At 47.2% G+C, this 12,500-nt stretch overlaps 1 protein-coding gene across 1 annotated transcript in view; it reads left to right on the forward strand.

Annotated features, from left to right (window-relative positions):
• Positions 1–12,500, forward strand: part of stxbp5l (syntaxin binding protein 5L) — a gene marked incomplete at both ends in the record, with an annotated part of 122,645 nt that overhangs the window by 57,706 nt on the left and 52,439 nt on the right. Inside the window, 2 exons of the mRNA XM_083681437.1 lie at positions 4,155–4,289; positions 12,157–12,220. Coding sequence (XP_083537563.1) covers positions 4,155–4,289; positions 12,157–12,220 — 199 coding nt within the window. The remainder of the gene's footprint in view (positions 1–4,154; positions 4,290–12,156; positions 12,221–12,500) is intronic.

A 12,500-nucleotide genomic window follows, 5' to 3' on the forward strand; every position in this document is an offset into this window, starting at 1 on the left:
CTCTCGCGCTCTCTCTCTCGCGCTCTCTCTCTCTCACTCTCTCTCTCTCTTGCTTTCTTTCTCTTTCTCCCACTCTCTCTCTCGCTTTCTTTCTCTCTCTATCTCTCTCGCTCTCTCTCTCTCGCTCGCTTTCTTTCTCTCTCTCTCTCTCACTCCGTCTCCCCCCTCTCCCCATCTCCACACCCCTCCTCTTTCTCTTTCTCTTTCCCTCTCTCTCTCACTCCCTCCCTCTCTCACCCCTACCCCCCCCCCCCCCACCTTGTACCTGTCTCTCCATTCATCAAGGTTCTGTTTTCCCAGTGAAATTAGAATTATGTAAATGTAGTCTAAATGAGTGAGGTCGTCTGGGCGGGCCAGTGCAGGGCACAGAGGGCTGTCTGAGATGGACGGCCTCCTGCGTCCTAATTGCCTGTGTGGGGACTGACTGATTCCATGTATACCTCCACCCAGGCTCGGATTTGAAAAAAAACACTCTCATTCCTATTACTAGGAGGCATGAGACATCAGAACAATTTGGGTGTGTACAATTTGTTTGCTAAGGGCTTTTCAGTTCATTTTGACAAAGCCACATGATTTTGATTAGCACAGCATGTTCCTTTTCGAACAAAGGGAAGCAAAATTGGATAGCAATTGAACCATGAATATCACCTGATTTGAGTGTTATCTTTGAATCTGTGTGTCCATGAACCTTACTTCTAATTTGCCCTCAGTTATTGTATATTCTGAGCACCACACATATGAAATGAAGCCTGAGAGGCTCTGAGCACAGTGAAGGCAGATATGATCTCACCTCTAAGCAGCTGCCGCCCCCCAGGTTGCAGCGTGCCCTCCCAGAGCACCGTAGAGGTCTAAATCCTTATTGAATTGTCTGCAGTCTCATTTGTCTCCTATCTAATAATCCTGGGTCTTCTTGGGTCAGCGGAGCCGTGTGGGTGCGCCTGTGTGTGTGTGTGTGCATGCCTGTGTGTGTGTGTGCATGCGCCTGTGTGTGTGTGTGCACGCGTTCGGTGTGCATTTGTGTGTGTGTGTATTCTCTATACCCCAGTTGAGGTAATCAGCATGGACAGGAGTGAATTAGTGTGTGTTGATCTTTATTCCCGGGGTAAGGTGCTTATAAAGATGAGGGATGGTAATGCTGAGTGAATTACTGTGCTGTGGAAGTACCCGCGCTGCATACCTCTGAATACATCACATGTCACATGAACAATGAGGTGGTATTGATCGTTTCATCATTTTGACATAATCGCCGTTCCGTGGTGTAGACCAGGCGTGGGCAGCCGCTGGCATGTGGTGGGGTTGAGCGAAGAATGAAAAACTCGAATCGTTGAAAAATCTTTAGTTCGGTCGCTTTACCCCAGAGGTCACTGACCAATCCACGGCCTACGTGACTTTCGCCTACTGTATCACTATTGCTGTCACAAAAGTAGGCAAAAGATTCAGATGAAACATTAAGGAGGGCCATTCACAAGAATCAAAAGAAAGACCCGTTTTGATCATTTCTAGCGAGTACGCCTCAGGTGTGAATCATTTTAGTCATGGTAATGATTTTCGTTTCATCAATCAAGCGGCGTGTCGAATACAGACCCTCCTACTTTCGGTTTTTGGTCGGAGTTTCTTTGTTTCATGAAACCACTCGGATGCATCTCTGAATACCGTCGTTGACTGGCAGGTCCTTTTCATTGTGTGTACAGTATGTGTGGTGTCTCTCTGTTTTGTTGATTTGATAAGTATTTGCCCAGTATTAAATACTGTGTAGGCTGTCTGACGAACCGTGCAGCTGTGTCGTCGGTGTGCTGTTACAGAGCAACAACAGCAGCAGCAGCAGCAGCAGCAGGCTGGTTACTCGTGTAATGTCCGTTGGTAATGGACCACAGCCTGGCTGCACGCAGCCTCCCATAATAACCTATTAGAATGTAATACTGTTGATGGAAAGCCAGTTTTACCCGTCCCATTGTTCAAGCCGAGGCCGCAGCGCGTTGGGTTGTTATACTGCAGAGGGCATCGCGTTTTCGCCCTGTGAAGGTAAATCAACTCCGCTTCCATTGCTGCTGGACACAATGCCGCTCTGGAATGGACTGGTGACGATGCAATATGCGGTCAGAGCATTACAGCGGTATAATCTAGGCCAAATGTTAAATGTGTCATTAAGATGGTAATGTAAAAAATGTCGTCGGATGCGGGGCTGTTGGAGCGGTTTGAAAAAAGCCGAAACTGGAGTACATCCCAAAAATCCTGTTATACACGATGCACTCCTGCTACTACAGACTTCTATACTGGAGTCTACAGTAGAAGACTTACTTTTAGGAGATAAAAGTTTGAATAATAAAACATATGTCTCATTAATCTCATGGAATAAAACGCACCATTCACCAGAACGTATTAGAGAAACAAGCTTGTGGCTAGAGTAGTGATTGCTCCAGTAATTGCTTTTAACAGTTTTTTCGAGAGACTTGGTGGTTGTTGCCTGCAGCCTGCTTCTGGGCTCTGGGGTTCCACGGCTCTGGGCTACATATGCCAGGAAGATAACAGAGGGAGGGAGGGAGGGAAAGAAAGATAACAGACAAGAGAACAGTCGATACAAGGCTGTAAGGTTTTGGTATAGTAAGCGGACCCAGGTGCGGTGCATAGAAAGGGAGGCAGACGAGTAGGTAGTGGTACCAAACAAACCGTTCTTTACCTAAAGTAGAACTGGCAAAACAGGACACAAACACCGGCTTACCTCGAAAACAAAAGGGGGGGAACACAGTCTCCAAAAACAGTACTGGTATACTATATTCAAAGGCTTACGTATCTCAAGCGACCAACAAACACACTTTGAGGAGAGTGAAGGGAAGTGAGGGTACATAAAGCATCAGTGACAATTAAACACAGGTGCAGGTGATGAGTCCATGAGTGAGGCGGCACAGTGGGCGGCAGGAGGGAGACACCTAGGGACCGCGCTGGGGAGTGCGCCCCCATCCGTAACACAGCGCATTCAATGTCTCTCTCTCCCTCCCTCTCTCTCTCTCTTTCCCTGTCTCTCTCCCTCTTTCTCCCCCTCTCTCTCCCCTCCTCTTTCTCTCTCTCTCTCTCTCTCTCTCTCTCTCTGACTATCTGACTGGCAACACTGAGTGAAGCCTCCTTCACTCCAAACAGAGGTGGTGTTTTTCGCTGTTTTTTTTTTTAGTCGAGATGCACTCCATCATGATGGCCGATGTCAACCATGGCCTTGACATACCAGCACCTGGCCAGGGGAAGCTTTGACTGGCAGCCTATTGGAAGCCAGGGACACAGACCTAACCAAATAAAAAGTCCAATGCAGAGAACATTCTGTGATTTAATCAATACAGTTTCACCACTCAGTTATGTTTGACCTATCTGAACTGCCGGTGGGCAGAACACACAAGGTCAATGAACTGCTGCTGCTGTTTGCTCTCCACCAATGTAAACATCCATATTCAATAGGGGAGTTAATCAAATCAAGTACCCTGACTCTGTCCTGCTCCTGAAGACTCGTCTTTGGAGGGTGTCTCCAGAACATAAACATGTTATGCTGTTGTTTCTGTGACGCTTCATTGCTTCTCTCATTTGGAATTTGGAAAACAGTCACACAGCAGCCGGTATTTTTTAATTAAGATAACAGTTTACCAATTATCAATTGACTCTGCAGGATATTGCTATATAAACCTATAGGCTACACAATTAGCCCAAACATAATTATGATATAATTGTGGAAAATTGAAATTCATACTGTGAGCATGGTAATTATTAGGGTGGTTATTCTCAGAGGTAGAACACTAATTACAGAGCTAGGGCTGGACATGTATGGGCAATAGTGCAGAAACACAGACAGACACACACACAGACAGACAGACACAGACAGACACACATACACACACACAGACACAGACACACACACACACACACACACACACAGACAGACACACCCACCGACAGATACACACACAGACATCCACAGACACACACACACACGCACAAATGCACACAAGTATGCACGCATGCACGGGCACACACACACACACACACACACACACACATACACACACACACACACACACACACACACACACACACACACACACACACACACACACACACACATTGTGTACCGTATTGTAACCGTCTCTTTCTGTGTGTGTCTTGCTCCCCTCCAGGATCACGTTCTGCCACCTCCCGTTCCAGAGTAAGTGGCTGTACGTGGGGACGGAGCGTGGAAACACACACATCGTCAACATCGAATCCTTCATCCTGTCAGGATACGTCATCATGTGGAACAAGGCTATAGAACTGTGAGTTCTGTCAGAGAAAACACAATTACATTATCCACTAATGATGATGATGATGATGATGATGATGATGATGATTATGATGACGACGGTGATGATGGTGATGATGATGGTGGTGATGATGATGATGATGATTATGATGACGACGGTGATGATGGTGATGATGATGATGGTGGTGGTGATGATGATAATGATGATGGAGATGACGAAGATGATGATGAGAGCGATGATGATGACGAAGTCAACGATGACGGTGATGATGACGAAGATGAAGATAATGATGAGAGTGACGATGGCGATGATGATGACGACGACGACGACGACGACAACGACGACGACGACTTGACAGCCGCGACGGTGTTCTGACTGATCACTGACAGCGATGAGTCAGGTCGTTAGGACAGCGACCGCTGTGTCTGACGTGGGTCGGGGTTAAAGCGTAGCATCGCCACAGAAGCTATGGGGCATATTATTGCTATTATTAGCAGACTTTGCTATGCGTCTCATACTTCTACTCAGCAACAGCCTCGCTCTCCTGTGTGCTGTCTGTCAGGAAGGATTGCATTGGGCTGTTTATTACTGGGGAGGATTCTGGCAGTGCTACCTCCGCAAAGCGGCTGTTATTAAATGTTACACTCCACAACTTGAAAGGTGTGTGAAAGCCTTGTCACTCAATACACATCATACACACCCACCCTATACTGACACACACCTTTTGCTGTCACATAGTGTGTTGTGGTGTAATATCGGCAGCCATGCCGCACGCACGCGCGCATGCACGCACGCACACACATGCGTGCACACACACACACACACGCACACAGACACGCACACACACACACACGCACACACGCACACACACACACGCACGCACGCAGGAAACAATCTACTTGTTGCGACACCTTCAGACGCACAGTCGGAGCCCGTGGGCCCCTTCTCTGTCACTTGGAAAGCCTTTTATTTTCAGTTGAATTCACACACCTACAAGCTGTCACCTACGTGCTGTCCCTCAGGTGTGAATCTGACGGGACCTCAGCTGCGGTGTGTCAAACACACCTGGCTCTCACACTCTGAACGGCGACATGTCTTAACCACTGCGAGCAGCCTTCTGACTGTGAATGTGGGCGGCTTGTCTGTCAATCACTGTACATCCCAGTAGAAGTCTTGGCAGCCTGCCACTGGGTGGGACCTCGCATAGCACTCGGAGATGTTTTGCCGGCATGGAGGGCGTTGACCTTGAAGTCTGACTTTCTGTCAATGTTATGGAACCGTTTCCGCAAGCATTTGTGGCTTTTGATATAAGCTGTTGATATAAGCCCGTCACAAATGTATTAAATATACTTTTCCTGTCATGTTACTTTCTGGGAGTTTGACACCCGTACTTCTATCGCGCTTGTGAAAACAACTTAACATTTGTCACAGTGATGTTATGTTATGTTCAGACAGCCTGGTGAAGTAGGTTTTTGAAGAGTAGTTCAAGGAACAATGAACCGGAAGGTTTCACTCCTCATCAACATGAGCTCTTCATTGTTTGACTGTTCTGAAGTGCTTTCCCAACGCGTATACAGTTTGAATAAAGATGAGACTATCCTTCCAACCTTCGTTCCTACGCTCGATAGCTCCCTCTGAGGACAGGCTTCCCTAATGGAAAGTGTGTGTGTGTGTGTGTGTGTGTGTGTGTGTGTGTGTGTCTGTGTGTGTGTGTGTGTGTGTGTGTGTGTGTGTGTGTGTGTGTGTGTGTGTGTGTGTGTGTGTGTAGCCAAGTATTAAATTGGCAAAGCAACTTGTACATCCACGTTGCTTTCATGATTTTAACCTTGTGCATTTTAGACACACACACACACACACACACACACACACACACATGCAAATCACGCAAATGCACATGCACACACACACACAATAACACACACACACACACACACACACACACACACACACACACTTAATTATGTGGAGCTCTCCTATGGATTATTTCCTTACGGTAAGTCTATAAGCCTTTGCCAAGACTCTCATAACATGTGTATTCCCACTTCCCTTCTGAATTGTATATGAATGGGGAGGCACTTGATCCAAAATGAATTTGCTTTTCCATTATGAGAAGTGAGAGACTCACCGGTCCACTGCATTAATCTCAATACAGCTGCAGTGCTGGCAGGGAAGGAACGTTATTGGATAGTACATACAATGTATGATGCACTAGCATCCTGGCTCCTGGGCTCTCCCAATGGACGGCAAACACAATAGACCATCACTATGCCAGCTCCTGGGAAGCATCGATCAAACACATCAAGTCTCCCCCCCACCTCATACCTCAAGGCCTCATTTGAAGAAGGTCTGCCGCTTGCCTTGTGTTCCTCATTCCCAAGACGGAACCTGAACCCCCCTCCTACCCATAATGCTCTCTGTCTGGGTGTTTTCCTCCAGGAGCTCACGGAGGCCCTAGATTTAGTGTCGGGGTAATAAACGGAGAGGGAAGGAAAAGCGCTGCTTCAAATCAAAGCAGAAACAGCGAGGCCGGTGGGGGAATAGCTTTATTACCACGACAGAGTTGTTGCTTCTGCCACCGCCGAAACTCAGGTCTCGGAGGAGACGAAGCCCAAAATGTTGTTTGAAAGAAATAACGGGAACATTTTTTAAAGGATTCAAGAAAACAGTGGTATTTTGTGTGAGGGAGTACAGGATACAGAATACATTTTGGAAAATCTTGTATTGAAATGTGTCTCATGAATGCCAAACGTTTGCTGTTTGGTCATCTCTTGCCCAACACTGAGCTGCGCTTGTACTTCGGTGTTGGGAAAGTGTTCCACGCTGATTTCCTATATCTTGCCATGACGGCGGTAATGGTTTGTGTGTTTCCTTAATTAGCCCATTATTTCCTAATTAAGGCTGAGTTTATCAGTCTAATGTAATCTCACTCTGTCAGGCCTGCCTTCTCTGGCAGCAGGGCAAATGGAGACAGAACGTCCCTGAGGAGAGGAGAGGAGGGGAGGGGAGGAGAGAGGTGAGGAGAGGAGAGGAGGGGAGGAGAGAGGAGAGGAGAGGAGAGGAGGGGAGGAGAGAGGAGAGGTGAGGAGAGGAGGGGAGGAGAGAGGTGAGGAGAAGAGAGGAGGGGAGAGGAGAGGAGAGGAAAGGAGAGGAGAAGAGAAGAGAAGAGAAGAGAAGAGAAGAGAAGAGAAGAGAAGAGAAGAGAAGAGAGGAGAAGAGATGGAAGAGGAGAGGAGAAGAGAAGAGAAGAGAAGAGAGGAGAGGAGAGAAGAGAAGAGAAGAGAAGAGAAGAGAAGAGAAGAGAAGAGAGGGGAGGAGAGGCGCGTTTGATAATGGAGACACATACTAACAGTTCCCCTCCTCCTTCCATCCCTCTACCCATCCCTCCACCTCTTCCCTCATGTTTCTCTTTCCACTAATCAATCTGGTGAAGGAGAGGAGGAGGAGGAGGAGGAGGAGGAGGAGGGCTTGATGACTGAGAGGAGATGGGTGGAGAAGAACACTAAAGGTTACTGCAGCAAATCCAAAACCTGGTTTGATGTCTGCAGACAGGGATAAAAATAACAACAACAACAACAACAAATGATTGAACACAGTTCACGCTGTGCCCGTACATGGGTAGTGTGTGTGTGTGTGTGTGTGTGTGTGTGTGTGTGTGTGTGTGTGTGTGTGTGTGTGTGTGTGTGTGTGTGCATGTGCATGTGCATGTGTGTGCATGCTTACGTGCATGTGTGGTTTGTGTAGTGCGTGTGTGTGTGTGTGTGTGTGTGTCTGAGGGGGGGAATGATAGGCTCAGCAGAGGGAGTGTGAATTACCATCTTTATATGCAGCCTGGCTTGAGGAGGCGCAGCATGTTGGGAAATTAGTTTGGCACCTTCGAGCTTCTCTCCAGAGAGGGTGGGAGAGGGAAGGAGGGAGGGAAGGAGAGAGAGAGAGAAAGAGAGGTAGAGAGAGAGAGAGAGAGAGAGAGAGGGGGAGAAAGAGCTAGAGAGAGAGAGAGAGAGAGGGTTTTATTATTGCCTTCAGTGTTAATGAGAGAGAGAAGTGTCCTGTGTGGGTACTGGAGAGCCAGCAAACATTGACAGTATAGCCAACTGGTGCCAAGGCTCAGTCACTCACACTCTGCTTCCCTCTCTTCATGGTTCTGCTTGGGAAATATCCCAATCATCCTCATGAGTGGAGATGCTACGGGCTCTGGACTATGGGCTATAGGCTACACACACACACACACACACACACACACACACACACACACACACACACACACACATACACCCATGCACGCACCCATGCACGCACGCATGCACACACTCACACATGCACACACGCACGCACACACACACACGCACAAGACAAATAGGTATGCGAATGATATCGTGTTCATATAGGTTTCCCTCTTTTGTCTTGACAATATTACCCATCGAGCTCAAGAGCTCCTCCATAGGTCAAATGTTCCATATAATCAATCTAACCTTAACCCTAAACCCCTGTGTGTGTGTGTGTGTGTGTGTGTGTGTGTGTGTGTGTGTGTGTGTGTGTGTGTCTGTGTGTGTGTGTGTGTGTGTGCAGACAATGATTAAGTTATTATGATTAATATATAGAGGACCACGCCCTATGACTCCCCCCAACAATGATTAAGTTCCTACATTATTCACCAAAAAAGTTGTACTCAGAGCCGTATATCCCATTCTAAATGCACACGTGACGACATTATCCGGTGCTATTACATTATCAGTTGTTACAATACACTCCAGATTCACACCTTCAGACGTGCGAGCAAAATCCTCCTTTAATAATTGAAGTGCCATTAAAGACATGTTCTGGAGGGAAATGAAACCTGAAGAAAGGAGAAAGATCAAAGATTCCACGCCGGCCCGCTGTTTAGTCTTGTTCCGCAGAAGGATTCGACAACGTGCGCCTTTGTGAGCCCTTACAAAGCATAATGATTTTCATTATCCTAAGCTTTCATAGCCAGACAATAGGAAGCCTCACTGAAGACACACACGTGTGACTCCACCTAATCACACCAGATTGGACTCTCTGTGCTAACACAAACAGTCACACGAGAAAAAGTCGGGGTACAATAATAAGTAGCGTTGAATAACTACGACGCCAGTGTCGACGGACGGGGTCGTTTCTCAGAAGGGGCGGAATCTTCTCGCGGCTCAGACAGGCTGTATCCCGCTGCTGCTGTGACGTTATGGTGACATAACCGTGTCGACCGGGGGTGAACCTGCGTACGGCCCCTGCAGTGTCAGCGTGGCTGACGGCGCGATGAGTCGGCGAGAAGGAGCTTATGACGGGACGGTGAGTGACATCACCCTCGGGGGAGCCACGTGGTTCAGGTGACACCGTGCCACAGAGAGGGCAGACATCTGAGACAGGCTTGATATTAGGCGGCTGAAAATGATCTCCTGAGTGATGAAAACCTTCTGGAGGATTTTTGTTTTTGGCTACGGTGTATCATTCAATCTCACATTAACGGAAATAGAAATGCCAGAAGAGACTGTTGGTGTGTGTGTGTGTGTGTGTGTGTGTGTGTGTGTGTGTGTGTGTGTGTGTGTGTGTGTGTGTGTGTGTGTGTGTGTGTGTGTGTGTGTGTGTGTGTGTGTTTGTGTGTTTTCTGCACATTCAATACAATCCTCCCTCCAAAGCTGACAGACCCTCTGGGTTCATCTGTTGCCATGGCTCCCAGGGACCTGCCGGTGCATGAGGTGTCTGTGTCTTTCCCTACTGCAATGTGGTAATCTGTGTGTGTGTGTGTGTGTGTGTGTGTGTGTGTGTCTGCGTGCGTGTGTGCGTCCACTTCTCTTCGCCCTCCGACCCTGCCCTGTCTGTAATTTCCCCCCCGGCGCCACGATGAGGGCTGGGGTCAAAGTTCAGGCAGGCAAGCGGGCAGACGAGGTCTGTCCATCCGCTTGCCTGTCCGCCATGTGAAGTATTTGTCTTTCTCTGTGTTTACGGCCCTGTACAGCTCTCAACCCTGAACCCTTTTACTGCAGCTAACCACATGAAGCAGCTCTGTACAATACCAGCTGAACACTCTGAATGGTTTCTTGTGGTGACGTCTGTCATTCTGTGGTTGCTTTGTTCCATGGTTCTTTGGCAGCTTTTGTGATATTGCAAATTGAAGACCTTGATGAATTGACTGTTCGGTAAACCTTTTCAAAACGTCCTCTCTTTCAACTCTCTGTCCTCCCTTCTGTGCTCGAGGCAATAAAAGAATCGTTTTTGTTTTTTTTAACATCACAAAGACTACTTCTCTACAGTGTTGTTGAAATCGGAAAAGTTGTCGAGAATAACAAAGGTTTTTGTCCAAATCGTCCATCCATCATGAAACACCATCCTCCTGCAGGCTATGTTCTGTCAGAGCCAGGAATCACTGACACATTACACTCACATGGCTACCGAACAGCAAACACACAGCCAAAACACTGGGGAGACTAAAGGTCAGGGGTCATCAGGAATGCAAAGACATGAGCATTGCTAGAGATCCAACAACGTTGACCTTGGCAAGCCAACAACAACCGCATGCTACAGATAAAAGATGGATGAAAGCCAATGATAACTGCTCCATATACATGATGGTTGTGGTGGGCTCCTGATGGGTGTCTGTTGGGGGCTGCTCTTGCCAGAAAATCAATGCTCTTGGCTCTCCGCCATCTTGGACTGGAAGTTTAGTGTAATGGGTTTCTGCGCAGCCAATGGCTTGGTGATACCTTGGCTTGACTCCATCTTGGATTCGTAATGTGTGTACTGTAATGGGTTTCTGCGTAACCAATGGCCTGCTGATATCTTGGCTTGACTCCACCGTGTTTGTTCTGGGATTGGGTCCTGTGTAGCCCGTGGTTTGTTGATACCGTTGGCTCTGGAGTTTGTTGAACAGAATCTATCCATCTTGGTCGCTAGCTTGGCTTTACTCCATCTGGGATTTGTACTGTTTTGTCGTGAGAAATCGTTTGTTTTGTCTAGTGAATGGCTTGGAGATACCTTGGCTTTACTCCACCTCAGATCCGTGGTGTATGGAACACCCACAGTGGTGTCCTGTAATGGGTTCCTTTGTAGCCAACGGTTTGCTGGATTGGTAGTATCTATAATGGTTTCTGTGTCGCGAATGGCTTGTGATACCGTCAAGAAAAGAGCATAATTTATCTGAATCATAATAGAAAAAATAACCGTAACCATCTGAATCTATCTCTGTGGTTGATGTCAAATGGCAGGTTGAAGCCTTGGCTGTCGGCCATCTTGGAGCTGTACTGCTTGTTGTAATAGGTTTCTGTGTACCACCTTGGCTTTTTACTGGACTTGATTAATGCCATATAGCAAAGAACAGAATATATTTACAGGTATCTACAGTCGCTAGAATCAAATCTAAATCTCTATGGTGCTTACTTTGACTTTACTCCATCGTGTAATGTAATGAGTTCCTGTGTGGTGAATAGCTTGTTGCTAGCTTGGCTAGCTCTGTACTGTAGCACGGGGCCTAGTGTAGAAGGTCACTGGTAACAATGGGATTCAGCTGGGAGGGCTCTCTGGTGCAGCAGATGTGGATAAATTGATTCAGTTCAACTGGAATGCAGCCAGACACGCCGTTGGCTATGAATCTTTGCCCTCTCCGGGATTACAAAAGTAATGAAAGTGAGCAGCTAGTTCACCTTGCCTGCTAGATAGGTTTTAACTTGATGTCTTGTAAGGAAAGATTGCCGGTGGGCTCGCCTCTCGTTTGCGGTTGGTTGATCGGTGTTTGATGTTACTTTTGGCATATAAATATATCGTGTCCAATGACATGTTTATTACATGTTAGTACATGTGTATTATGTATTATTACATGTTTATTACATGTTTATATGTATCTTATACCTTCTCCCTGTCTCATCCACAGATGTACTAAAGCACATCCGGGACCCGTGGTCCACCTGAGTGACAGCCCAAAGGATGAAGGGAAGGTGAGTAGGCGGACGACTTTGAGAAAACAACTCCTACATCTCTCCTTTTCAATCTTTTTTCTTTTCATCCTCCCTCTCTTTTTTCCACCTCCTCCTCTCCTCTAGCAGAAACTCGAAGGTTATGCCTCCCTCTCGCTACTCACGGCCCCCTCAAAACGTCAGTCTTCGGTCAGTGTCCTGTGAATAACACGCCCTCAAGCTGTCCCTTTTTTTTTTTTTACTACAAAACGCACATGTTGGTAGACTTTGTTGCTATACAGATCTGTGCCCTATGACTCCC

The sequence above is a fragment of the Argentina silus genome (genome assembly GCF_951799395.1).
Source record: "Argentina silus genome assembly, chromosome: 12".
NCBI lineage: Eukaryota > Metazoa > Chordata > Actinopteri > Argentiniformes > Argentinidae > Argentina > Argentina silus.